Source organism: Anser cygnoides, chromosome 11, assembly GCF_040182565.1.
Source record: "Anser cygnoides isolate HZ-2024a breed goose chromosome 11, Taihu_goose_T2T_genome, whole genome shotgun sequence".
Lineage (NCBI taxonomy): Eukaryota > Metazoa > Chordata > Aves > Anseriformes > Anatidae > Anser > Anser cygnoides.
In genome coordinates, this window is record NC_089883.1 from 1,504,431 (window position 1) to 1,532,395 (window position 27,965).

Below are 27,965 nucleotides of genomic sequence, written 5' to 3' on the forward strand. Positions count from 1 at the left end.
GCAAGCCCAGGAGCAACAAAGCCACGACCCAAAAAGAGCCCTTGGGTCACACTAAACCAGCTTGGTCTCAAAGGCTTCAGTCCGGCTTTATGCTGGGGAAACTCGACTTCCAAGCGTTTTTCCGAAGGTGCACGTTTTCGCTTGAGCTGTTCAAAGGACTCAGCGGCAGCCGGCCCTGACCTTTCCTGCAGCACGAGCCGTGGACTTGGAAGTGAGCGCCCCAGCTCCGTGCCCCCCCTCTGCATGCCGAAGGCGCAGCGTCACGAGGTGATGCTGAAGGGACATTTGGGTTAGCCTGTGTCACCCGGGGGCTCCAGCAAGCCACTGGCTTATCTTGGAAGCATTCAGAAACCCTTAAGCTCTTCATTTTTATAAGCAGCGAATGGCCCAGGTGTCATAAGTGACACTTCTTTGTGCTGCTAATTGTTTCGAAGCCTGCTTTGGAATTAATTAGGTTTCAAAGAAAACTGCAGCAGTAAGCCCCTTGCTGCCCAGGGGTGGAATTTGCTGCGTTCCCACTGCAGCAGGGCCCCGTTCCCTCTTCAGCCCTGCCCAAACCCGCACCGATCCTCCGGGGACCTCAGGGGGGAGGCCGGGAGCTGGAGGCCAGCAGGGCTGGGTGCTGGGGGGGGGCAGTTATCAGGCTTCATGGAAAACAAAAAGGAGGTTTGCCCAAGGTTGGATAACTTCACATTTTTTTTCTGGAAGGACACAATTGTCACCCTGCAAACCCAGGGCTTGTTTTCCCCGAGTGCCGTGTGTGTGTGAATGCTGGATAAAGATATTTACCAACTTGCAGCCTCCTCTTGGAAAGCAAACAAACAAAAACCCACAAACCCCGGTATTTTATAACAGTTCAGCGGGAAGGCCCACGTGGAAAAATAGTCAGGAATGAATAAGGGGAGCGTTCAGCTCATTCGCATGCCCGTTTCGGTGTCACGGAGCTCTCCCTGCTGTCGGTTTGCCTTTTAACCATGCTGTCACCGAGGAGCCCTCATCCTGCGGCAGCCTTGGGGGACAAGGACCATGGAGCACAGGACCTGGGATTTTCCAGGTGCCCAAAATATTCGTTTTTGCACAGCCATGCATACATGTAATATGAGTCTTGCCTTACCTGGAGCACGTTAGGGGCTGTGGGAAGCCTTAAGGCGACGTGGAGCCCTCCCTTGGTTCCTTTCTCAGAGACGTCTCAAGAGTTTGCTTCTGGGGTGTTTTTCTTTGCCTTGCTGTCCTGAACCTGCTCTAAAGCTCAGACTGCCTAAAACGTGCTGCTGGGGCTGTGGAAATGACCCTTCTTTTCAGACTCAGCCTTCCTAAATACACATTTCTGCATTCGTGGGCGAAGCTGCTGCCGCAGGTCGATGCTCTGCTCAGTACGAGGCATTTCTGCCCCGTTCCCCGGGGCTGTGCAGTGCCCGCGAGGATGCACGCCAGGCAGGGAGGGGATGCTCAGGGACGAGATGCTCTTGCTCACGCTTGTTATGCGCCCAGCTGACCGATGGGGACTGCGATCCCTGTGCTGCCTTAATAGCGTGGTGGCCTGGTGGTTTGCATTTCTGGCACTCGAGGACAGCTTCTCCTTGCTTGATTCGATCACGCTGCTTGTACCCGAACTACTTGCAGAGTTTGAGGCAAGAGCACAGGCCTCCGGTGAAGGTCGGGAAGGGTCCCCAAGGCCACAGAGCCGCCGGCGTTACCCAGCTGGGTGGGAGGAGGGTGGCTGCAGGTGCTGGACTCTGCTGCAGCCCCTGCCCCCAGGAGTTTAAATGTTTTTTTTCCTTCGTCCTTAGGACCTTGTGGCAGCGAGGGAAGGGTTCATCCCGTTGCCCATGGTAGGGTTGCTGCCATGCTTGGCCACATTTAGTATCCAGATCGCTTTGAGTGGGTATTTGGATACACACAGAGGTAAATCCCCTGTTCTGTAGCCAGATGTGACATGACAATCCTTGCCGAAAGTGGATTCCTAAAGCAGTGAGTCCGTGGTCCTACCCTGCGCTGTGATGTCGGGTAGGAAGCATTAAATCTCCCCCTGGTTCTCTGCAGGACAGCGCCTGCTCTGACCAAGCATCTCTTAGGGTTGCCTTTAAAGATGTCTTACGTCTCAGAATGAATCATCCCGTGCTGAAATTTAGAAGTCTCATGACTGCAGGCTTCATGGTGGGAAGAGATTCAGCCCTGGGAAGGAGACGCTGAGCGTTTTCAGTCCACAACGTGAAGGGAAGAAATGTCCTGCAGGTAACTTAAAATCTGAGACTTCAGCCGAGCACTTCAACCCGAACATCCTCCCTGGTGAGAAAACCACCCGCCTTTACTTCAAACACCTTCCTAGAGCACCTTCGCTAGAATTGCTGATCCGCTCTGATATTTTCCAGCTGTCTTCAGAAGCCCGATGCTGCAGGGCAGTAGCGCAGGGGATGGATGGGGTGTTACCACGCTGAGCCCTTGGGCGTTTGAAAGCCTCCTTCCAGGAAAGGATGGGAAATTTGCAGCTGGAGATCACCTTTTGGGGCAAAATTTTAAAAACACGATCTTTTCGCTGTGAGAAAGTCGAGGTCCCAAGGGGAGGGCCCCCAAGGACAGAGTGGAGCTGCTGAACCCAGCAGGGCCAGGCTCTGCCAGCACGGAGCATCCTCAGCAAGGTGATGGGAAACTCCATTTAATTAAAAAAAAAAAAGCACCGCCAACAAACAAACAAACAAAAAACAACACACAGTGGCTTCTCTAAATTTGCTTAATTTTTAGCTTTCAAAAAGCAGGCCTTACATTGTCGTCAATAAATTAACAGGGGGTTTAGTCACCAGCGATCCCTCCTGGTGGGCGCTCAGAAGATGCTGGGAACCGTTGGTGCTGAGGACGGGCAGCACCAGGAGGCCAAGCTAAAAGTGTTCACCTCGAGCAGAGCCAACCCTGCAGGAAGCAGAAAGTAGGTCAGGGCGATAAGGCTGAGCACGGAGGGATGGCGGGGGAAAGCAGAGCAGGAGGGAACCCGTCCCGTGGCCACGGCCGCACGGGGAAGGGGCTGGCTGCTGCGGGCAGCCGAGGTCTTTAATCCTTTCTCCTTAAAACCTGCTGCCCCTAACGATGTCGGATCGAGAGGTAATTGCGGCGAGCAGCGTATGGGAAGGGCAAGCCCTCAGCCTGGACCTGGGAGGGGACAGGCTGGAGGATCCTGTGGGTGTATAGGATATTTGGGCATTGCTTCAGTTCTCGGGGGGGTCCTGGAGGTGCTCTGCACCCTGGAGAGCAAGGCACCAACCCTGCCAGCACTGCGGGCCCGGTGAGCGTCTGCTGGCCTTTAAGCACGCCGTGATGTTTGTTTGTCTTCAAGAGGGATGGAAAAGAAAAGCTGGGAGGTTACGGACTCGTGGGTCTAATTAAAACCCTGGTAAAATGCTGCAAATGACCCCAAAGCACCGGAGCCCCCCGCAGCAGCACAGGCTCACCCCGAGCAGCGGCCGGGGCTCGGGGCAGCGCTGGAGCCGGTCCCGTGGTCCCCAGCACACCCCAAGTGGCCCTAAATCGCCCCCACATCGGGGTGATTTGTCAGGTCTTCGTGGCGAGCCACGGGGCTGCAGCGGCACGGGGAATTCGGCGCTAAAATTGGCTGTATCGAGTGCCCCAAAACGGGCCTGGCTGCTTTAAAATAGCGCCCAGATGGCGCGAGAGGAAGCGGCAGGAAAAAATCCCGAGCTGTTCCCAGGAGAGCTGGGGGGAAAAGGCGCAAGAAGAGCAGCGATACCCGGCCGGGGCTCGCCCTACAACCCGCAGCACCGCGGCTTCTTCTGGAGGTTTTGGCGAAGCCCGAGCGCAGCGGGGACGTTTCGGGAGCCCCTTCTGCAAACGTGCAGCCCCCCCTGCAGGCACCCAGGGGTGCTCAACCACTGCTGGCAGGGCTTTGGTGGAGGCGAGAGGACGAGCTGGGGAGCAGGGGATGGGGCCGGGCACCCGCGTCCCCCTCACCTGCAGCGCGGGCCCAGGGCTCCCGATTTGTGCTGATGCTTGCAGGTATGCTAACGGCCTCATTAATCATCACCGCCCGCAGCTGTAATTGGGCTCGCTTTGTGTGGATTCCGGGAGCTTCGGAGACACGTTCGCTCTTCCCTTATGAAGGATAATTTAGTGAAATCAGTCCCAGCACACCGCCTCTGAATAAGGCCACGGCCATAAATAACCCCAAGCAGGGCCAGGACGTCGCTGCTCTGAACGTGCGGCTGAGCTGCGGGAGCAGGCAGGGCTTTTGGAAGTAACGAAGCAGCCGAGACTTTAATAATCCTCAAATAGAGGTAATTTCCTAGGGACGCGCCTCCTTCTAAATATGAGGAGTGATAAAAGCAGGAAACTCCATTCCGGTCGCCAAATTATAACACACTTCTCAACACCAGGAAAAAAGAATAAATAAAAAACAAAAATAAAATAAGATAAAATAAGATAAAATAAAATAAAATAAAATAAAATAAGATAAAATAAAATAAAATAAAAAATAAAATAAAATAAAATAATAAAATAAAATAATAAAGCTTAAAACTCTCTTTCCAACCAAGCGTTTTTACCACTGAGCCTGCCGGGGTTGGTACAAGGCCAGGGGAAGGGGTACATGGGCAAACACGGCCCCGGTGGTGCAGCGTCCCCGTGCTGCCCTCTTGCTCGCACGTGCCGGCTGCGCACCTTGCACCATGGAGCCCAGGGAAGATCCAGGGCCGCTGTGCTGAGCATTTGACCTGCAAATCTGGGGCTGGTCCTGGCATCCTTGGCTGCTTCCCCATCCAGCAAAGTGCCCCCCATCTCACCACACCGAGCTGCGCCACCGGCCACATCACCCAGCCCCACAGGCACTGCCCCAGCTGCGGTGCTGGCCGAGAACAGCCTCGTGCACACCCAAAAATGCCCTTTGGGACCCTCCAGGGTGCCCAGGGCCTTTGGTTGTTTTTAATTTGAAGAAAGAAAAGACAAGCAAGGTTTTGGTATCTTGAAAACCTTTTATTTTGTCACTATTCCGTAGTAGCATAAATAATAGGCAATGACAGCACATGTAACGTAAAGACAGGGAAGCGTCGGGTACAGGGCACAAGTAAATGAACAGGGAGGAGAAACCGTCGCACTGGCAGTTCAGCAACTGGGCTCAGTGAAAAGAGAGAGAGAAAAACGAGCAGTATTTGGTTCTTTCCCTGTGCTAGAGGCCTAGTTCACAACCACTGTGACTGTACGCATGTGCTGCACCCATCGAGTCCCTCCCCGGGGCACTGGCACGCGTCCCGGGGGAAAGGAGGCCGTTAAGTCCCGCTTTGCAGAGGGCTAAGGAGCAAAAAATCCCTCTCTGTCTAGGAAACCCAGCCTCTTTTTTCTTTTTTTTTTTTTAATTTTTTCATTTCTCTCTTTTTTTTTTTCTTTTCTCTCTTTTTTTTTTTTTTTATTCCTTTTTTAATTTTTCTTGGTTTCAGAGGAGAGGTCTGCGTGCAGCCGGGCGGGTGCGCAGCCGTGGGCTGGGGACGCAGCCCTGCCTGCCCCGTGCCAGCCCCGCGGACCCGATCCCAGCCCCGCAGCGATGAGCATCGCTGTCACACCTTGCATAGGAGAAAATCAATGGCGAGGCACCCCGGGGTGCTTTCCTAGGGACGTGCAGCCTTGCCCTCGCGCTCGGTCCGGCCCCGACGGAGAAGACGCTGCTCGCCTACCGACTCCGAGAAGCGAGGGGGTGCAAGCACTGCCCGGCTTCCCTTCATGCAGTAGCTGTCGCTTAAAACCCGTGGCCGTTTTTAGTGCTAGACGAGGCTACGAGGACGTTTTTCCAGTTAGCGTCTGGGCTCTTGGCAGGTCACTCGGCTTCTGGCTCATATTCTGTGTAAGTGGATACAATAAAATTAAAGAGCGAGTATAAACAAAGAAAGTTTATTTATAAAACGTCCCTGGAAGTTAATTATTCTTCGGGCTGTTGCGCAAGTTTTTCAGCTCCAGCTGTAGCTGTCGGATCCGTATGTCTTTCTGCGAGAGCTCGTCCTTCAGCCGCCGGATCTCGTCCTGCTGCCGGAAGAACATCCGAAGGAGCTGGAAGGAAAAGGGGGGGCAGGAGCTGGAGGGACGGCTCCGGCTCCGCGCCCCCGCGGCTTTTCCAAGGCGCCGCAGCCGCAGCGCTGCAGAGGAATTTTCCCCTCCCTGCCCAGCGACAGCCAGCACACACGAGGTTTGCAGGCACGAGAAGAGCAGAGCCCTCTGGAAACGCACCCAGCCACGCTCCCCCAGCACCTCCCCGTGTTTTTCCAGGGGAGGATTTCAGGCAAAGCTTTCAGGAGCGTGACGCCGCTCCGCCGGGGTGCTCCGCGGGTACGGTGGGCTGCCCTGAGCTGCCGGCACCGTGCTGCAACGGGGGTAAAATGCTGCAAATGGGGGGGTAAAAACGGGGGACACCTCGTTCCCCGAACCCAACCATCCCTGTGGCTGTGCTGATGGTAGCGGGGCTGCTCCTGGGGCGCAGCGCTGGGCAGGATGCGGCCGCGCGGCGCTGCCCTACCTCGTTCTCCGTGCGGGGCGGCACGTTCTCCAGCAGGTCGATGCCGTTCACCACGACGCCCCTCTTCTCCCTCACCGGTGCCTTAAAGACGATTTTGGACGTCTTCTTGTAGCCCTCCTTCAGCGACATCAGGATGGGATCTGGGGGGCGGAGGAGGGGTGAGCGGGGGCCGCTTTTGGGGCTCCCCCCCCCCCCCAGGACGATCGCCTGCAACCCCCACGCAGACAGACCCACGGACACCCCCGGCACCGTCATGGTTTTACCTCTGTTCACCCCGCTCAGCCACTCGTCCGGCGTCAGGGCTGGCTCCGTGCCCGGAGTCATGGGGTAGATGTCCTCTTGGTACGTCTCCGACTACAGACGTGGGGAAATAAAAGCAGCGGCCTCCATAAACGTGCCCGAAACCCACCCAAAGCGCTGCGAGCAGCAGCTCCCTCCCTCCCTCCCTCCCTCGGTGTGCAGGAAGGCAGCCGCTCAGGCTGGTTACAAATAACGGGCTGGTGTTTACCCCATTAAGTCAACTCAGAAATAAAGCATCCGAGTGATGCCCGTTTAGCTCGTGCTCCTCAAGAAAATGATACCAGGGCTGCACGGGGCTATACGGGACCTTCAAGGGCTTTGTCCCTGCCGAGCGCTGCACTGTGGGGGTCACAGGGGGCGTTTGGTCTACGGGCAGAAACGCCAGGGGCTGCCCATCTGGCTGGGAACTGAAGCTGCAAGGCAGGGAGAGGCAGCAGGGGGTCTCCAGCAGGCAGCCAAGGATGAAGCCGGGCCAGTTGTGGGCACCCAGGGGTGCTGCTCAGCCCCAGCCGTGTCCTCCCCCCCGCCTGCACGCTCCCCGGGGACTCACCCTCCTTGGCACGATCATGGAGATGGGCTCGATGAGCCCCTTGAGGGTGACGAGCTTGTAGAAGCGGAAGACCTCGCAGGCCGACACGTCCAGCCCGTGCTTTGGCATCACCCCTGCGGACGAGGCGTGGAAAATTACCCCCCCCCAGGACAATAACCCCCACAGTGCTGCAAACGCTGGGACCCGGCCAGCTCCCCGGCGTGCAGGACCCCAAAAGCCACGGTTCTTCACCGCAAGACCCAAACCCTCACCGAAGGCATCCCGGGGGCCTGGGGTGCAGGCAGGGCCACAGCGGGGGCATTTGCAGGGGGAAGTGGGACAGGGCCGAGCAGCTTTTAGTGAGGAAAAATCCCAGCGATCGGCGGCTGAGGTCCCTTGCTGCAGCCGTGTGACAGCACGCAGGGGGAGTCACCGGGCGTGCTGCTGGCAGGGACCGCGGCTCGGCGCGGCTCGGGAAGGACAGCACGGAAACGTGACGGTTCTGCAGCCCCGCGGCAGCCACGGCACCAGCTGATGGCAGAACGCAATTACCTGCGCCGTTTAATTAGGCGCTTTCTGCCGGCTACCTTTTGCACGCTCAGGTTCAGCAGAGGAGGCCGAGCGGCACGGCAATCCTTACCCAGTCCTTTCTGCGGGGCCGGAGAGCGAAACTCCATGAGATAGCTCAGGTAGGGCTTCTCCGAGCCGATCTCGTAGTACCGAATGTTGCCGTCACCCTGCGATGGGAGGAGGGCAGGTTTAGGGCTTTGTTGGGTACGGGGCTGGACAAAGAGACCCCGATAACAGCCCCCGGCCCCCCGGCCTCGCCAAGTGCACCTTGCCAGCCAGGTACAGCATGTGGGTGTCCGCGTCGTAGAAAGGGAAGAGCAGCCCCGAGAGCCCGTCGATCTCCTCCTCGATGAGGGGCATGGACAGATCCTCCTGCGCAAGGGGAAGATCGCAATTAATAGCCTGGCAATGAAGATGTCCGGAGACAAACCCACCGCCTTGCCCCGCGGCACCATGGCAGGAGATGTCCCGGTCCCCAGCCAGGGGCTGCAGAGCCAGGGGGTCCCCAGTGAGGTTTTGTCATGGATGGGGCCCTCCCGGCCCGCCAGTATGGGATTTTTGGGGTCGGGGCTCCCCATTGCGGGGTGAGGGCAGCCCGAAGGGCTGGAGGATACGGGGCTGGGATGGGGCCTGGCCCTCACCTGGTCCCACAGGGCGATCTGCCGCGTGTTCCAGCGCGAGACCCCCGTGGTGAGCAGCCGCTTCGTGCTGCCCAGGAAGACCACGCGGTTGACGCGGTGGTTCTTGCAGCTGGCCTCCTGCAGGACAGGACAGGACAGGTGTCGGACATCACCGAGAAACCACTGCCTTCCCCTAATCAACCCATTTTCTCCCCCCTGATTTCCGTCGCATCCCACCAAGTCGCGCTGTGAGTACCAGCGGTACCCCGCGGACGTCGCTCCGTGTCTCGGTGGGATTCCTCCCCGTGCCCCCAACCCCAAACCCTCCCCGGGGACCCCGCACCTGCAGCACCCTGCCGGAGCGCGGCTCCACCACCCGCAGCTTCTTGTCCTTGCAGGAGGTGGCCAGCAGGCTGCCGTCCGTGTTGAAGGACATGCAGAGGATGACGTCCGTGTGGCAGTCGATCATCTTGACGGGCTCCCCGATGTCCAGGTTCCAGATGAGGACCTGGGGGGGGGGGGGGGGGTCGAGGCTGCATTTTGGCCATCCCAAGATCTATTTCGGAGCTGAAACCGCTCGCTCAGCCCCTCCAGAGCTCCTCACCCGCCCTTCTGGGGCTGGCGTTTGTGCCAAACCCACGCAGCCCCTGCCAGCGGGTGCCAGGCACCACGCACACGGGCACTTGGCCATCACCGGGGGGGGGGGGATTTCGGACACTGAGGTCCTGCCCCGGTGCATGCAGGTGCTTCCCGCTGGTGCCGCGGTGCAGGGCTGGGGCTCACCTTATAGTCGTAGCCCGCGCTGAAGAGGATGTTGTTGGTGGTGGGGTGCCACTCGACCAGGCCGACGCGCCGGCTGTGCCCGTACAGCTCCAGGACGGCCTCGGTCATGTTCCTCTTCAGGCCGCCCTCGGGGATCTCCCATATCCGCACCTGCGGGACGGGACACGTGTCGGGGGGGCTTTGGAGACCCCCCCGAGGCCCCCGTCCCCCACCCGGAGGGGCTTTGGGCTGCTCCTCACGGGCAGCTGGTGCCGTGGGGTTAAAGCTAACCCCAAAAGCCTCGGCACAGCAAGCTTTTGCTGGACAACAGGAGGCAAGGCGCTGGGGCAAAATAAGGCTTTTTCAGCATCTCCTCGATTAAACAGCTCCAGATAAAGCCATCAAAAAGCATTTATAATGCTCTCGCTGCCATTGCAGGTCGCTGGGGTGGAGCTGAGCCCCACCAGCCTCTCGGCCCCGTCGCTCCCACCGGCAAGCAGGAGTTTGGGGTTGCAGGGGTTGGGGGTCGCACGGCATGCAGAGGTCGGGCTGAAATCAGATGACTGAGGACGTCAGAGGTTTTCAAACGGGGCATCACACGAGGAACAGCCAACCCTGGCGGCTGGATGCTGGAGGGGCAGCTTGTGAGAGCGGCTGGTTACAAACTGGGTGTCAGGGAACGGGATAAAACCGGGCGTGATTTGCCCCAAAATGCCCCTTTCCGCAGGGAGACGTGTGCTGCAAAGACGGCACCGCGCTGCAGCCCCCAGCATTTCAGCAGCACGGCAGCACTGCAGAGGGAACCAGGGGCTGGAGGCTCTGCTGTGCTAATTGTCCCCTGATAATTAATTAACGGGCCTTGTCCCCGGGGGGGGGGGAGCCGTTACTGAGCAGGGACCTCGAGGTATTTGTGGATGGGGGTTTGACAGCGTGCCCATCGTGGGGTGGCATCAGGAGCAGCGAGCCCGTGGGGACCGTCCCCTCCAGCACATCCCCATCAGGGGAACGCCCCACCACGGGACAGCCCCAGGGGCAATTAATTGGATTTCCCAGGCTTAACGACGCAGCAGCGATGGCTCAGGAGGCCTTCCCAGCACCATCCCTCCCAGCACCTCCTCTTCCCCCACAGCTGAGTGTAGAAGATGTAATCTAAGGTGGGAGACGGCTCTCCGTGATTCACAGCCACGCTCTGAATTTTTTTTCCCCCCACTCAAAATCTTCCTTGACAGGCTTTGGGCTAATAAAAAACGCCGACACGCCGAGCTGAAGGGGAGGATGAGGCACGAGGAGGTCTCGTGCACTGTGGCGCTCGGAGCAGGCGCGGCAGATTTGTGAGCTGTCAGAACTGGGTCACCCCGAGCCGTGCGGAACAGGCGAGGGGTTGGGGCTGTCTCCCTTGCACGAGGCTTTTCTCCTTGCGAGACCCCCTTTGGGACGGACGTGTTCGCACCCCGAAAATAAAGGGGAGGCGAGCATCAGCCAAACACGGACGGCCTGATTCACGTTCGCTACTCGACGCATCAGCCGCCGCGCCGATGACACCCGATAGGTTTTTGCCTGCTTTTTGCACGATTTGCCCATTTTTCTGTGCCCATCTCCGCTCCCCCTCGGTGAGCTCGCCGTGACACCAGCGGGAGGATGAGCAGAGCCGCGGGAAGATGCGCGGAGCCAGCCCCAAACAAATCTCCCCACTCACCGAGGTGTCCTCGGAGCACGACGCGATGATGTTCTCGATGAAGGGGTTCCACTTGATGTCGAGCACATTGCCCTGGTGACCGCACACTTTGGGGTAGTTTGGCTCGATCCGGCCTGTCTGCAATTAAAACCAAAATATACGGAATTTACAGATGAAGGTGATCTTTTTAAGGCTGGAGCCATTAGGAGAGCAGGCTCCGTAGTTCACCCCAGGATGGTTTTTTCCCCGGTGTGGCTCAGCTGAACCCCGCAGGAGAAGAGGTTTTTGCAAACAGGACTGCTCCACACGAGCCCCCATGCATATGCAGGGGGAGATACAACTGACTGGGGATTTTAGTAAGAAATCTCTGTATGACCACCCAAAAACACATGAAAAAAGGGCTGGAACTGACTTGAGAGGCACCGAACTCGTCCCTGGGAGGATCAGCCACGAGGTCAGTTAGGAATCGGTTGGTACTTTCCTCCTGATCTTGGCAAGCAATGTTGAACAAGGCTAAAATGTACTCCACTTAACAAATCCCCCGTGACTTTGGGACCACAAACACTCTTGCTTAACGATGCTAATAACGCACCAGCTACTCCAGGCCATTTGAGGCGATCCTTTCACACAGATGGAAACCCTGGCAAGACCTTTAGGACGGTCCAGTCTCGCCAGCAGGGCGAGGGCAGCGGCAGCAGACGAGGGCGCACAGCACAGCCCGATGCTCAGCATCCTGCTGTGCCAGCACAAAAGCTCCTCGTGCCGCAGCCGGGACCCCACAGCCCCCCCCCCGGTTCCTTTCCCTGGTCCTTTCTGCATCCCCAGGCACCCCTGCAGCGCCCGCCAGGAGGGGATGGCAAGCTTCGGAGCGTGCAAAGTAGGTCAGCGCGACACAGCTGCTGAATATTTCATAGTCCTTCCAGCTCTGACCTTTCGGAGTATCGAGCTCCTGGCTTCATTTAACACAAGCAAAGCAAGGCGGGGAGGACACCGAGCTGCATTTTACGCGTCCGCAGCCAAGGGCAATGGCCAGGAGTGCTCCGCGCAGCCGGATCAGGCCCAGCAGCTCGCCCTTGCACCATTGCTGCCGGGAGGATTTATCTGAATTAATTTGCTCCCGGGGAGACGCAGCTTGCTAATTGCACGGTGAAGCGGGGCCGGTCGCAGATCCCGGAGCCTGCTTTCCATCAGCCGGTGATGCTGCTTTTGGACGGCTCACTTGTAGCATGACAGTGCAGAAAACCATCACGCGAGGCACTGGGAAACACAAGGAAAAATGGCCCGCGTCCAGCAGGCGCTTCCCCAAATGCCCCCAGAGCAAAACCCAGCCCCGCAGCTTCCCTTGGCACGCACAGAAATGAGCATTTCAGCTGGAAGTGCAAAGCTAACCGGAGAAGAAAAGCAGCGGGCTTTGCACACAGAAATCCCTGCGGTCTGCAGTTTTTGTGTAGGATCCATCCTGCGAAATGCCGGCAGCTCCAGGCGGCCGCACGCTCAGGGATGTGCACCAGGCTGCTGCTGCCGCCGTGCCCGGGGAAATCGCCCCCCCCTGGGGGCTGCGTGCCTCGTAAATTGGGGTTATTTGTACAGCAAGGAGCCAGATCTTGCTCGGATTGATAGGGCAGCTCTAAGGCATCCCTCGGACACAGCCCGGGTATGAGATGAGAACCAGCCTGGCCTTACAGCACCAGGGATGCGGTTGTGGGAGCAGTTCACTTTTTGGGGAAAAGGGAAAAATCAGGTGCCTGCCGCTGGTCCCTTCGGTGTGAACACACCGACACGTTCTCCGTGCCCGTGGCAGGGTCACCGCACCGCTGCCCCTGGTCCCTTCCCGACAGCCACCGATGCCAGGCTGGCTTAGGGTGGCCCCGTGACGAGCACCTAAAGATGCGCCGCATCCTCCTCCAGGTGCCGAAAGCATCATTTCGGGGTGCTCCGAGCACCTAAACGTTTATAATTCTGCCCGTCTGCAACAATATGGCAGCGAGAGCTGCAGAGCCCCTGGCTCAGCCGCTGCCGTTATCGTGGTCTTCGTGTTTTCCAATGGAAAATAAAATAATAATAATAATAATAATAATAATAATAATAATAATAATAAAAATAAATATGTAAATAAATAATAATAATAAATATACAAATAAATAATAATAAAATAATAAATAATAATAATAAAGTTCTGCACAGCCAGGGAGGAGCTGTGGAGAGCTCAGTCCTGCACCCCCAGCCCTGGAGCTGGTGCACTTAGGGCCTCATCCTGCACACGAGCATCACCAGGGGCAAGGCCCAGCACGTGCAAGCTGCAGGGCTGGAGCTCAGGGCCCAGCAGGCCAGGCTGGGAAGGGAAACGCCGAGGTGAACCCCTGGAAGTGGAGGGGAATGAAGCAGCCGCCTCGCCACGTTACTGCTGAGCTCGGCCGCCTGGTCGCAGCCAGCGTCCCCCTCCCTCCTGCCACCTCCTGGGAATTAACGGGATGCCAAGCACGGCTTTACAGGCTATTATATTAAGTATGACAGCAGCCATCACCTACCCGAACAGCGCGGATTATCTGGCTTTCCCTCTATTTTCCCATTTGCATTAGCACATTACTAGCACACGGTCTAGAGCAGGGATGCGCGCAGCAGCTGCCGAACTCCGGGAGGACAGACCTTTTAACTGCGCGAGTTAATGTGCAATCACTTTAATTCTGGGCAACCAGCTGAGTAATTTTCTTTGCAAAGTAGATTTGATGTTTTTTGTCAAAATTCATTAGGCTTTCAGGAGGACAAAGCGGGGTTTGGTTACTTGTAGTAGTTACTGCCCGAGAAGCCAGGAGTTTTGATTAAAATGAGGCAAACACAGCCCGGGGCAGCGGTGGGCTTGTTCCCACGCCCAGGTTCACCTCCGAGAGGAGAAGGAGCCTCAGGCTGAGTGGAAGCAGTGAGAATAGCGGCAAAAAGGGAAGAAAAAAATTAAAAAAAACAGGGGTTCAGGCCCCAGCCTCCCGGGCTGCCATTCCCAGAGGCACCTTGGCAGCAGCCTGGTGAGCTGCAGTGAATCCTAATCCCACACCGAGGCCGGGTCCTTGCCTCGGGCTGCCCGAAGCTCCGTGACCCAAATACCAGCTCCTTAGAGGGACAGACGGGCTTTGCCCCCAGGCTCTGGCAGCTCTGGCATTTTCAGGGCCGGGGCTGGAAGGAGCGATGCTTCCTGCAACCGCAGCCGCCCAGAGCCTGCCCTCGCGCGGCCGCTGCAGCGGAGGGCTGTGGGTGGAGAAGGGCTTTGTACTGTGCCTGCGGGGAGAAGGGGAAATAAAGGGCAGGGAATTGTGCAGGTGGCTTAATTCGGTCACCTTGCTGCGTGATGGCTAAGGAAGCTTCCCCCGGGAGCGGCTCAGATGCACCAGCAGCATGCAGAGCCCCAGGACGGGCAGACACATGGCCCCAGGACAGACACCACCACCACTGGGATGGGAAAAGCCTTTTTCCTCCTTGAGGCTTTCCTCGCAAGCCCTATGAATTGTCCAGGCCCTGCTGGGAGCGATTCTGATGCCCGAGTCCAGCCCAGCACAGCCCCGGGGGCCCTTCCAGGTCCTTCTCTTCCTCATCTCCCCCCGCAGCTCCCCGACCTCCTGCTGGTTTTGCAGGGATCAGGGGAGGTCTGCCCGAGCTGCCCGGGATTTGCAGGATTTTTTCCTCGGAAATCCTTGAGTACACACAGGTCTCTAGTGGCCGAGATTAAGAGTAAATACATTTGCGGCTGTCTTCTTTAAAGGAGGTCTCTCTTCCTCAAGAACCAAAAGAGGAGAAAATCACACAGATTTCGCTGGCCCGGGGGAGGCCCCCGCTGATTTGGGCACACACAGAGGTCACCGCAGGTGACTCGGTTTTCATCAGGAGCCAATTCCAACTGAACCAGCACAGGCAGGAGAGAAATTGGACAAATCCTTGGCAGGGACCCAAAAAAGCCGTGGCAAGTGATGCACTGCCGGCACAAGACCCAGGGGTTCGGAGAGCTGCAGGCACAGCCGGGCACTGCGTCTGCACGGGGAGTTGTTTGAGCAAGGAGCGGGCAAGTTCCTGGGCAGCTCGGCCAGGGGAGGCGGTGCACTGAGAGACAGAAAAAAAAAATATTTCCTTTTCCCCCCAAAGAAAATTCCCATGTGCAGATGGAAGGAGATGTTCCTGCCCAACAAGTGAATAAAGAGATGCCCCAAGCCTCTCCCCGCCTCCCTTCTGCCAGGACGCCCGTGGCCAGAGCCAGCCTCGGAGGAGGAGGTCGCACTGAGAACGTGCACGCCGCCACCTCCCACCGCGCTCAGCGGGTGCACGGCCGGAGAGCAGCACCGGTGCCACCGCAGAGAGGTGTGAGAGAGCCTCCTCCAGCCTCCTCCATCTTCCACCAGCCTCCCCCAGCATCCTCCAGCATCCACTAGCATCCACCAGCATCCACCAGCCTCCACCAGCATCCACCAGCCTCCTCCAGCATCCACCAGCCTCCTCCAGCATCCACCGGCATCCACCAGCCTCCTCCAGCCTCCACCAGCCTCCTCCATCTTCCACCAGCATCCACCAGCCTCCTCCAGCCTCCACCAGCCTCCTCCAGCATCCACCAGCCTCCCAGCATCCACCAGCCTCCTCCAGCCTCCACCAGTCTCCTCCATCCTCCACCAGCATCCACCAGCCTCCACCAGCATCCACCAGCCTCCACCAGCATCCACCAGCCTCCACCAGCATCCACCAGCATCCACCAGGCTCCGCAGCGCCCAGACTCCAGCGGGCGCTCCCCAGCGCTGCACGAGGACCCCGTCTCCTTTAGGCGCAAGGCAACCGTGCGAGGCAGAGCAGGGAAAGAAATCCACGTCGTTGCTTTGGCCAGGATGGAGGCTGAAGTAGCAGCCGCTCCCCTCATGCAACATAAATACCCCGGCGGGCTAAAAACATCCGTCTTCTGCCCGGCCACACTGCGGCACGTCCGTTACCCGAATGTTGGGTAACAGAAACTTCTCCAGCCACGCCAGACCCAAAGGCCGAACACCAAAGCCGCGCGCACGGACAGCGGTGTGCTCCAATTAAGCGCCGAAGCCTCGCTGCAGAGGTATTTATCCGCGCCATAAAAGCAGCAGCTGGGATCAAGCTTGTTAATTAAAAAGACAAAAGCCCGCATAATGCTCCCGTTAAATGGGATTATGGACACTAAAAATAACCCCCTGCTCGCTGGTAACAGCGAGGCCGGGCCTTCTCTCCGCTTCAGCCGGCAGAGGGTGCAGGCAGTGGCCGCGGGGCTGCACCGAGAGCCCACAGCGGGGCCCCCGCTTGCTGTCCCCTGTCCGTGGTGGGCACCTCAGGGCCTTTTTGGGGCTGCAGGGGGCCAGCACCCGGCCTGACCCCCCCCTGCTGCTCCCCGTCACCTCCCTGGGAGCTGCTGGGACGTCTGCGCCCCATGGCAGAGCACGGCGAAGCACGTTGACTTTATTCCGTTAAGCCTCAGGTCTTTTTGATTTTTATTTTTTCCCCTGCTCATCTCTAGACTAAAAGGAGATGTCTCCCCCCATCCAAAATCAGGCACAGAAGAACCCACGGCAGCATCCCGCGGTGTTACGGGGCCAGGCAGACCGCGCAGATCTAGGGGGGGGGAGTGGGGCCTAGGTTTTGGGGCTGCCACGCCGTCGGTCCCCGCCGCCAAGCCGTGTCCTTTCGTGCCGGCCCTGGTTAACGAAGGGACGAGCGCTAATCGCGGGCAGCTCCTTGCCGCGGGGTTCGGGCTTTGCCCCCCAGCTCTCCCCCGGGGACAGCGGGGACGCGGCGGGGGTGTCTCCATGCCCACCCCACGGGCACGGCGGCTCAGCCCCACACGAGCCCAGCTCCACGAGCGGCCCGGTACCAGCACCAGCCCTGGCCTGCAGCTTCCCGCGGGTAAACAAAGCCTCCTCCTCCTGCCTCTCCCCTTCCTCCCGGCACGGCCAGACAACATTGTCCAGCCGAGGACAATAAGCTGCTTTTTTTGCCTTTTTTTTTTTTTTTTTTTACCCCTGCAGAAGCAGAAATCTGCAGCGCCAGGAGCCACGCTTCTGCAGAGGCTTCCCCAGGGCCCCCCCCCCGCAGCATCCCCCCAGCACGCGGCGTGCCTGGGGGCTGCCCCCGGCCCTGCCCCGTCACCGTGAAGCCGACCAAAGCCCCAGCACCCCGACACCTCCAGGCCCTGGGGAGGCGTGATCCAGGAACCCCAAGATGCAAAGGCTCCGCTCTGTGACTCGCACGGCACAGCTAAGCCCGTTCTGGGCCGATCGATCAACCCATTAATAAAGTATTTACAACGTGGACACAGCGCTTCTGGTATTTTTAGGGTTTCTGTGAGGATATTTTAAAAAATGGGCCAAAACCTGGCTTTCCCATAACCCCACGGCTCCTTCTTGCTCAGCGCTTTTGCCCTCACATTCTCACTCCCAGGGTACTCCAAAAGGGGGTTTCTTCCCCAAAACCAGACCTGGGGAGCCCCAGGTTCGTGCTCGGGGACGTCCCAGGCCTCCTGCACGAGCTCTTTCTTCCCAAGGAGCAGGGTTTGGCTCCCGCTGAGCACCCGAAGGCAGGCTCGCAGCTGAGGGCCCAGCGCTTCTGATGTGCTGAGGAACATATGGCCCGGCGTATGCAAATGCATTGTCACTCCCAGCACAAAGCAGAGGGGTTTTCTGGGGAAGATTCCTGGCGAGGACAGAGGGCAGAAATTTAAAAAAAAAAAAAAAAAAAAAAAAGGGAAAGATGGCAGCAAATCAAACCCTGAGCAGATCTGCGGTATCTAGGTTACCTTAATTATGTTCGGCTAAATATGGATGCCAATTAATTAGATGGCTGCCGATTTCCAAAGAAAATTAGTTTACTCTTAATGAGCTAATCAGTTCCTATTTAAAAAAAAATAAATAATGAAATTATTAGGTTGTACAAAGGAGCGTGCAGTCACTTGACACGGAGAGCCAAGGTCTGCTCCGACGGGGGCCGACGGTCCCATGCGAACAGGTTGCGAGCAGCACCGCGCTCCCTCTGCTCTCATCCCGCTGGGACTGCGCTCCGTTTGCCAGGAAAAAATGGTGATTTTCTGGCAATCCTGGGTTAGCAGCTTGGGATTTGGGGCCTCGAACAAGCAGAGTGTGCATGGGTGCACTCGCAGCCCGGGGCTCGGTGCCTGCAACGCCGCAGCACGGGGCAGGAGGCAGAGATGCAGGCGGCAGCGCTCCGACGGCTGAGGGAAAGCTCCTTGTTTGCAGAATATTAATAAGAGTCAAGCTGTGCGCCGCAATTAAAACGCTGATTATAATTTCTTCCATCTGTAGCCGATGCTACTCGAGAAATTAAACAAAAATGCAGAAGGGACGCGGACTTTACGTGGGGAGAAGCGGCCGCTCCCGACAGGGCGGCTTCTGCAGAGCCAGCTGAATTGTTTCGAGGGGGGTTAAAGCTGCATCAAGGAGAGATGCACAGATCTGTGCGGACACTCCTGCAAAGAGCTGGGGGAAGCTTTCGTGGGGAGGAGAAAGCCCGATGCTGCAGGGGAAGGAGTACGTGCTCCAAAGAGCATTAATAGCACCGAAGTGTGCTCGGTGCCTGTGTGCAGTGCTCCGGGCTGGTACAGCTGCAAACCAACCCCCAGCACGGCACGGGACGTGGCTCCCAAGCATCAGCAGCTCGTGAGGGGCTGCGGCTTGGTGATGAAGTCCTAAAAATAAATTCTGCTCGAGGTGGCACTGCTGCAGCGCACGGAGCAAAAGCCCTGCTAGAAAGGCTTTGGGGCCAGTGACGTCCCTGGGGCCAGGCGTTCCCTCGCTCCAGCCCTGAGATGGAAATGAAAGAGACGGATCGGGTGTGGTTTTGTTCCTCCTTATCTTCTGGAGCTGCTGCGGATGAGTCACAGCCGGGACCTGGGCAGCCGCAGGCTGTGCCGAGCTGTGCCGAGCTGTGCTGTGCTGAGCTGTGCTGTGCCAGCCGAGGACGCAGAGCTCATCTGGACCACGGCGGGCACAGCCTGGCCTTAAAGGGGCTGGGACGGGGATTTTGCAGTGGAAAATTTGGGTTCAGAGCTGTGCGCTCGCTCCCAGGCTGCCCGCAGCACCGCATCTGATGGGTGAGCCCACGGGGCCCAGCTCACGTACAGGGCAGGGACCTGCGACCTGCTGGGCAGGACGGGGGCTCCCGGGGACCCCTCGGCTTTTTGGGAGCTATGCTGGTGAAACATGGGGGTGGAAAACCTGTGTGGCCCCTGCTGCTGCACGAGGTCAGGTGGGGACGTGCCCAGCGCCCAGCCTGCCATCAGCCTGTGGGCACGTGCTCATGGAGAGGCCAAAAACAGGAGAAGCCTTTCGGAACCAGAAAGGATGGGATGGGATGGGATAGGGACAGGATATCATAGGATAGGATAGGATATGGATATGGATATAAATATGGATATGGAAATGGATATGGATAAGGATATGGATATGGATATGGATATGGATATGGATATGGATATGGATATGGATATGGATATGCATAGGGTAGGGTGGGATAGGATAGGATAGGATGGAATGGGATGGGATGGGATGGGGTGGGATGGGATAGAACAGAATATTTCCAGTTGGAAAATTTGTTGCCCTGCAAACATCGTGGAGTCCAAATGTTGCAATTTCTTCCTAAAGAATAAACTCGACTCCCCAAGTCATCTTCCCAGAACAAGGACACCCCGCTAAGGGAGGGCAGAGGGGGCCACACCACGCTGGGGCGCTCTGAGCGGGGACCGTGCCACTCACCTGCTCGAGCGGGATGACGAGGAAGGAGCCGCCGCCGGCGCTCTCGGTGACGATGGCGAGGAAGCGGGCGTTGACGGCGCAGAAGTGGTTGTCGTGGACGTTCTTGGTGATGGGGATGCCGTCAAAGCAGTGCTCCCGGCTCGCCACCTTCCCGTAGACGTTGCGGAACTTGGAGCTGCGGTACTGCGGGCGCCATGACATCTGCGGGGCAAAGAGCGCGCTCAGCATCCCGCTCACCCACCGCCAGCACGTCCCCCCCTTGGCCGTCCCCAGGGATTTTCCACCCCCAGCCCGTTCAGGGCGGCCCCGGACACAGGACAGCCCCTGCCTGAGGAAGCGCGGCAGGGCAGATCTGCAAGCACACCACCCCCGAAAAGATACCAGAGGTGCCCCCGGTGCAAGATGCAACCCGCAGAAGGCATTAAAAGCCTCGGTGCTGTTGCAAAATTTAAGCCGATGGCCCTTTCAGCATGCACTGCTTATCTAGAACACGCAGCACCACTACTTCATGCGCATATGACAAAGGAATTAAGGCTTTTAATGCGATGACTTGGAAATGGATTAGTCTGAGCCACATGAAAGCATGCACCGGTGCAGAATAAGAGCACTCAGACACGGAGCGAGCATCAGATCGCGGTAGCACTGCGTCCAGCTGGCCCGGCTCTTTTTGCACAGGTCTCCTCTTGCAGCAGGGCACTGCTCGCAGGGGCTGCACCAGCCCCTCCTGCTTCCCCACAGCAAGCCGAGCCCTCCGTGTATGCGCAGAAATGAGGGCATTATCGCTTGTACTGCCTGCTTTGCTTTTTCTAAGTAAAAGGAAGGCTGTTTTCATCATTTTCAGTCTTTTTTTTTTTTTTGAACAGTCCTTATGGCAGCATTAGTGTTACAGACAAAACCTATGAAGATTTAATGCACGTTGAGTGTGCAGAAGAGCATAAGCGTCCAGGCCACCTCAGAGCAACACAAGTACTCGGCTCTGTCCAAACCCTGCTAATCGCCTGCTGGAGGACTCGGCGCAGCTCCTGTCTTCACAGCCATTGACAAAAGCGTGCAATGCGCGCTCGAGCGCTGGGCCAGCTGCCGAGAGCAGCCCTCAGCAAGGGGCAGCACCAGGGAAGCATCCCCGCGGGCTGCTCTGATGCCCAGGAACCCAGCGACTCCTCCAAACCCAAGGCCACAGGCACATCATCTGCAGCATCTCCCCAGGAGGAAAGAGGACTGCAAACTGTGCCATTTCCATCCTCGACTCCTACGAGCAGCTCACCAGCAGGCTCAGCTCCTGGTTCGGGGCACTGGTCAGAGTCCCGAGCAGCAAATCTCGGCCTGCCTGTCCCGTGCATCGCAGGGCCAACCACGCGGGGGATTCAGCACCGATCTCAGCAGCAGAGCCCCGCTGCGCCGACGTCCCTCGCCGCATCCTGCGCCCTGCTGCAGCAAGCCGCCCGCCGGCAGGGCCGCGTCCTGCTGGGCAGACCCCAGCCCTGAGCCCCGGCGCTTTGCCTTGGCCCCGCACCCAGGCACCGCTCTGGGAGCACAGCAACATTTTGCAGCCCCCCCCAGCAGCTCACACACCGGCAGCATCCTTCGGAGGCCGTGCTGGGGCCGCATCTCGGCCCTTCTCCTTGCGCAAAGGCACCAGGGGGAGGTGGGTGCACGGACCCTGCTCTGCCCAGGGTGCTGGGTTTGCACCCCCCTGTATCAGAGGCTATCCTTGGGTCACAAGAAAAGAGGACGCGGATCCTTGAGGATTTAACCCAAAAGGAGAGCAGACAGACTTTTTTTTTTGCATGGAAACAATTCTGCTCTGAAAAATGCAGACTCACGTCCAACAAAGCGCTGCGAAGCTTTGCCAAACCTACCCGAGCGGTCAGAGCGAGGCAGGGCAAGAAAAAGCCCCGACCACAACCCAGGCTGCTTCTTTCAAGAGTTTCACTGCTTTTTGTGTTTTCCTTTTGCTGAACAGACCAGCTTTCATTACGAAATTAGCTCATTTATGAAGTTAAAAAAGCACGAAAATATCTTTTAATATTTTTTTAAGCTCTCAATTTGCTCCCCTGTCCCTGGGTGAAGCTTTGCTCCCATTCCTGCTGCCCACGCCGCTCTGCTCCAGACCTATTTTTAAAAAAGCCCCAAATCTACCAGAAGGGCCGTTCTTTCCATACTTCCACAGTGAATTTCTCAGATGACTTGCGGTGTTATCCCCACGCAGGAGGATGCCCCATGTGGAAAAAGGGGCTCCTGATATTTCGTGCATTCAGAAACGGAGCCTTATCAGTCGCTGCCAAACGAAGCATCACGGCAAACGAGCTCCGAGGAGCCTGCAGAAACCCCTCACCCCCAACGCAGGGCCCTGCAGGCGGGCTGTGGATGCGCCCTCCACGCCGCCCGCCCCAGCAGCGCTGCTGCTTTGGGGATTGCAGCATTTCTCCATTTCTCTCTTCCCTTTGTTCTTTCACCAAAAACTGGGCAAGCCTCCATCCCACCCCCGCCGCAGCGGAAGGAAGCAATAGGCTCGAGTGCGGGTTTGGCTGGAGAGATTCCCCAGTTTCTTTCCTTTGCCCTCCGTGAGCATTTCCTGCAAACGGCGGCCAGCGGCCCCGGGGCCGCAGGCAGCCCGGAAACACCACCAGAATCTCGGGAAACGTGTGGGGGCTGCCCATGGCCCCCCATTTCCTGCAGGTTTATTGTTCTGGCAGCCGGCAAGGCTTTCCCGGGGCAGGAATAGCTCCTGGTGCCACGGGGGAGATCCCCAGGTCCCCCCGCTGCTGCTTTGGGGACGTGGATGGATGGGAGAGAGCATCCAGGGGAAGCTGCCTCTGGCCTTGGTCCGTGAGGGTGCTCCTGGTGCTGGTGGGATCTGACCTTTGGGGGGTCCCTGAACCCCTTCCCCAGGGAGCACGCAGCCATGCAAGAGGATTTTTGTGCAGAAATAAAACGGAAAAAAAATCTGTCTGAGCAAAAAGAGCTGGCTTCCCATTGTGTCGTCCCATTTGGATATTTTTGTGAGCGATGCGTCAGTTCTGGACGGATGAAAACTCTGAGTCTTCACGCAGGCACCTGCTTTATTCTCCCATTTCATTCCAACATTTATTCCTCCGCTTGTTTTTCCCCAGGACACGCATTCAGACCTTCTCTGTGAGGCCCCTGCCTGCAGGTCTGTGCGTTTCGTGGATGCCGCAGGGCAGAAGCAAAGCCCACCAAGGGCTTTTGGTCGCACACCTCATGCTGCAAGCACGGGATGCTGAGAGTTTGCAAGCGGGGAAGTCAAAATTTGTGATTTCACCAGAAACGCCATTTTACTACGGAAAACGGCTGCAAACAAGTGCAGGTTTCTAGCCGGCAGGAGGACAATCTCCTGTCCCGTGGGCTGTGCAATCCAGCCGGGGAGGAAAGCAGCCCCTGCCCCGAAGGAATTCAGCTCGGTGGAGACAAAGGGGAGAGGAAACGCTGGAAAAACCTCGCAGCCACGCTGCTGTCCCACGCCGCAGCCCCCGGCCCCGCTGCCTTCTGCTTCCTCCCGGGGGCTTTGCTCAGGATCGTGCCTGCGGGGAGCGAAGCACCTCGTGTCCCCTGGGGCGTGGGGAGAGGTGGCCACAACATGGACGCTCTGGCATCAACGTGCAGAGCCCTCCGTGTGCCAGGGGATGGGGAAATTCCCTCAAAACTTAAGATTGAAACACGGCATTTGCTTCCTTCCCCCTGAATTTAAGCCCTCGCTTGATCTCCTTTCAGGCAGCCGATGGGAGCGCTGCTGCCGGCTGCTCTCCAGGCGACGGAGGATGCCGGGAACCAGAAAAGCCCTGCTAAATTTAGCTCCCACGTGCAGCAAGCCCCGGCCATCCACCTGCGTGCTCGCTGTAAGCCGCGGGCAGCCCCAGAGCCCCCGGTTGGCTCCTGCTCAGCTCCGGCCACAAGCAAGTGGCTCCCGTCACCGCGCCGCGCCGAGAGAGGGGCAACATCAACCACCCTACGAGGCGTGTTTTATTACGAGACCCGCTCTCTGAGTACTTCTCTACTTTCTGCTGATGCTAATGGCATTTTATTTTTCCATCACCTCACTCTCAATGGCTTGGAGACATTAAAAAAACAGAACTATCGATTTATCGGAGCCGTTTCCATCCATCCCCCAGAATCAGACTGATGCGCCGCCACTTCCAGTGCTCACTGCAGCCCCGCGTTATTCTTGGACTCTGACTCTTCCTGTAATTGCAAAACTCCTCCCTTGTTTTAGGTTGAGCAGAGCTTACAAGAAAAATGAGAACGCTATAAAGCACTTTGAAGCACGGCAATACAATAAATCACCTCCCCAGCCACAACGTTCAGCATCAACACTGAGCCTCACGGAACACACAGCAGCAGAGAAATTCTCCTCCCTGCCCCAGCGTTTTCGGGATGGCTGCAATGTTTTGCTTGTTTAAGTGCTTGAGGGGAAGAGCGTGTCCCCAGATCCCTCACTGGAAGGGGGAAATCTCTTTCGCAGCAGGAGCTAGAGCAGAAAATAGGCGTGCTGGGGAGCTCCGAGCAGCGACACGGAGCCGTTTCGGACTCAGGGCACGGCATCCGCAGCGCGGGGCGTTCGTGCCAGGCCAGCTCAGTTCTTTCCCTGCAGCCACGGAGCTGCAGTGAGGGCAGCCTCCATCCCAGCTCTGCCTCCCGGGGGAGGCTGCCCAGGCCGGGCTGGAGCAGATTTGGGGAGGTTTTTGCTCACGGTGCCCAGCAAAGAGGCGGCTCCTTGCTGCGCCAAGGGAAACTGTTCCGCACATCCTTCCTCTAGCAAAAAGGATGTCATTGAAGATGAGCCTTTAGAAGAAAACCAGAGGAGAGCTGGCTTGTTTCAGGGCATTTGTCAGTGCATCGCTTTTGTGCTGTTCTTCAAAAGCAGAGGAAAAGCAGAGGGTCAGGAAAGACACCCAGGGCAATATCGCAGTCAGAGAGCCCCATGTTCGCAGCTTCGGGGGAAGCCTACAACGTTCCCTGGCACCTCTGCAGGCTCCCACGAGTTCCTCACCCTGACACTGCCCCACAGCAACAGCAGAGACGTGCGGCAGATGAATGGGAGCATGAAATGTAGGTCGGTTAGAGAGAGATTTTCCATACGGGGCGGTGCTGGATGAGGGCACGGACACCAGGGAGCTGTCGGTGGCTGCAGCCCCTGCCAGCACGTGGCTCTGGTGAAAGACAGGCAGGTTTTCCTCTCGGACAGCATCGTCTGGTCCTCGCATTGTGGATTTAGGGAGCTGCCCTGCCTCTCCTCCCCACATCTGTCCCAGGAGTGGTATCACGTACCACAGGGCTGGCAGGGGAGCAAGGGATGGCTGCAGCTGCCCGGGGGGCAAGGGGCGCAGGGGGCTCGCCGGGGTGCAAAGCCCAGAGAAATCCTGAGGCTGCAGGGGGGCGAATGCCAGGGTGGGAAATGGGCATTTATTCGGGTGCTGGTCTCAGGCCCTCCTCCAGTTCGATGGAAGAGAGCGGCTTCAGAAGCAGTCACATTGAAAAGAAAAAACAAAAAAAAAGAAAAACCAACACACAAAGAACTATTTTTTTCCCCCTGTTTTCCAAGCTTTTCTCTAGGATGAAAAGCCGTTCTGGAGGTGATGTGCCAGGGGTGCCCCCTCCAGCCCCACGTCAGCTGGCAGAGCGGATCCAAGCCGTGGGCGCCGCGGCCGGCGGCGCACAAAACCCCTCGGTCACCCTGGGAACGGCAACTGCGGCTCGCCTGGGGAAAGGAAACAAGCAGCAAAAGCCCAGCCCCTGCTTGGCCGCGTTTCTGATCTCCTGGCAGCTCCAGCCTTTGCCTACCAGCAGCAGCAGGACACAGCTCTTGTCTCAATGTGTTTATTTTTAAATGCATCTTTTCAAGCATCGGGAGTCTTGGCAACAGCAGCCGGGGAAGGAGAGCTTGCGCAAAGAGCCCCTGACGCTGCAATAGGCAGCCACCCAGCAAAGGGTGCTGTAATCCCTTAAAAATCTCCGCTTCCTTTATATAGTACTGCTTAATCGGCCTCCGTGATGGGAGCTGTCAGGGAAATGAAGTTCTGCTTTCACCTGCAGGGAGCGGGGGCTGTGGCGATGCCCCCCCCCCCCGAGCCCCTTCCCTCTGGCTGCTGTGGGTGGGAAGGGGCCGGGGGGCTCGGAGCAGCCACGAGGGTTGGTGCAATGGCACGTAGCGTCTCCGCGCGCTCAGAGAGGTTTTTTGAAGGGAGAGCGCTGCTTTCAGCTCCCGAGGAAAACCTTTTCAGTCCCCAAGAAAATCGTCGCACGAAGGAATTGTGCTGGGAAAAAGAAAGCCTGGCAACCGCCTTGTCAAGCCTAGAGTATCTGGGGCTTTCACGAGGGGCTTTGTGGCGCTCCAGGAGACGGTGCCTTTCCGAAAGCCCATTAGTGCCACTTTCCATGCCTCCTCCTGGTGCTCCTGTGTCCCCACCGTGTCCCCCAGGGGCAGGAGAGCAAACCGGGGCTCGCCTCCCACCCAGCTACTGGGGAGAGCTCTGGCAGGAGAGGGCTCCCCGGGGGCTGCCATCCCCCCCTGCCCTCCCAGGCAGCGCGGACCCGCTGCCTGCACGTCCCTGGCAGTCACAGGGCAGGGTTGTTTTCCACCGGGAAGGTCGGCGGAGCTGGGGTTTGACATTTGGAGTATCGATCGGCCGCTGCAGCAATGAAGTGTTACCAGGCAAGAAAAGAGCTGCTTTCTGGCAGCTCTCAGCCAGGGAGATGGCTTCATTTCCAGGCAGCACGCAGCCGCCGCGTCCCCGTCCCCTGCCCGGGGACACTCCTCGCTGCTCGTACGTGGGGAGCAGGGAAGGAAATAGCAAAACTGCTCACCGGGGCTTAATTCGGAGGGGAAAGACCCCGTGTCAGCGCCCAAGCACATCAGCATGTGCCTTTCTGGACACAGCCATCGTCCCCCTGTGGGTTGGGCACGACCCTGCTGTGGCCCCCAAGACCCAAGACCAATAAATCAGTGGTGGCAAATGGAAAAATAAAAAAAAAATAAAAAATGGTATTTTTACCATTTGGGGAGGGGGAAATGCACAAGCAGGAGGAGCCCGGGCAGGATGCGGATCAGGGCAGGGCAGGAGCCGGCCCAGGCTCCTCCGGACCTGGAGGATGGGACCCGCTGGGTGCCCGAGCAGCGTGAGGGCAAAGCGTACAGGTGGGGTCTGTGGTGCTGGAATCCGCTCCCTAAGGAAAAGCTTGAAATTAAGCAGCGCTATTTCGCTAAGATCCCCGGCATTGCCAAAATTAGTCATCAAACGCTGATTGTTCCATGCACATTAGATTAGAGCCAAGCAAACGCTGGTTTTAATCTCTTCAGTGCTCCGATGCTGCTCAATTCAACCTTGAGAGCAGCTTTTGTTCACATTAACGGCTTTCATGCTAACGAGGCTCAGCGAGATTTAAGGTTTAGGCACATCCCGTTCCTCGCCGCAGTAACACCTCCGCCACCGAGAGCAGCACGCGTCCGCGGGGCTGCCCCACCACGGCCCAAAATCCGGGCTCGGGATCATCGCAGAGCCACGCTTGGACCGAGGCACGAGTGCAGCCCCTGTACGGTGCAAAATCAGCCGGGCTGAGCAATGCTGAGCCTCGGGTGTAAATTAAATGATTTCTCTTTTGTGCCGAGGGCCCAGGGCTCGGTTTGGCCCCGCTGCGTCCGTCACAGCCTTATCCAAATGCCCCGCGCGGGACACTCACCAGGCTGCCGTGCTTGCTTCCCAGCACGCTAGACTTGTGGAGGTCTCTCATTGACTCGACAAGAGCTCTGTGCAGAGAGGGAAAGCAAAAACATTCAATTCACCGGCCCCCGGGGGGGGCGCAGACAAGCAAACAACACAAACCCTGCCCGCCCCTGGGGGCAGAGCCAGGGGGGGCTTTGGGTGTCAGCGAGCATCCCGGACCCCCCCCAGCTGCTCACCCAGGGGTGAAGCCACCCTGCACAGGGGTCCAGCATGTGGCAGGATCCGGCCCCTCTGCCCCCAGGGGGATGCTCTCGGGCAATTCGTGCCCAGCCCCACCAGCGCCGGTGCTGTGCTGACCCCCCCCCCGGGGCCGGCAGCCCCCCACCACCTTTGAGGAGAAGCGCACGGTGCCGCCTACGCTCCCCCGGAGAACAAAGCGATTCCAGCACAAAGAGTTTCCATCCCTGCCACGTGCACGTGGCAGCCGGTAGGCGCGCTCCCTGACTCACAGCCCGTCAAGGTGCTCGTGAACCTGCCCAAAAACCCCGCTACAGAGCCAGCTGCTCGTGCCC

The 27,965-nt window shown here is 58.0% G+C and overlaps 1 protein-coding gene across 4 annotated transcripts in view; it reads right to left on the minus strand.

The window, feature by feature from the left end:
- Positions 1 to 4,956: 4,956 nt before the first annotated feature.
- CORO2B (coronin 2B) overlaps positions 4,957 to 27,965 on the minus strand; it is a 32,469-nt gene continuing 9,460 nt past the window's right edge. For 2 of the 4 annotated variants that reach the window (XM_067003778.1, XM_067003779.1), the window contains 12 exons: positions 27,410 to 27,476; positions 19,715 to 19,915; positions 10,983 to 11,099; positions 9,308 to 9,457; positions 8,868 to 9,032; positions 8,546 to 8,662; positions 8,172 to 8,276; positions 7,975 to 8,071; positions 7,356 to 7,468; positions 6,769 to 6,859; positions 6,506 to 6,645; positions 4,957 to 6,042 (listed from right to left, as the gene is read on the minus strand). In XM_067003778.1, the coding sequence (XP_066859879.1) occupies positions 5,911 to 6,042; positions 6,506 to 6,645; positions 6,769 to 6,859; positions 7,356 to 7,468; positions 7,975 to 8,071; positions 8,172 to 8,276; positions 8,546 to 8,662; positions 8,868 to 9,032; positions 9,308 to 9,457; positions 10,983 to 11,099; positions 19,715 to 19,915; positions 27,410 to 27,460 (1,479 nt within the window). In that variant the 5' untranslated portion in view covers positions 27,461 to 27,476 and the 3' untranslated portion in view covers positions 4,957 to 5,910. The remainder of the gene's footprint in view (positions 6,043 to 6,505; positions 6,646 to 6,768; positions 6,860 to 7,355; positions 7,469 to 7,974; positions 8,072 to 8,171; positions 8,277 to 8,545; positions 8,663 to 8,867; positions 9,033 to 9,307; positions 9,458 to 10,982; positions 11,100 to 19,714; positions 19,916 to 27,409; positions 27,477 to 27,965) is intronic. The other 2 variants (XM_067003780.1, XM_067003781.1) reach the window with 1 other exon arrangement.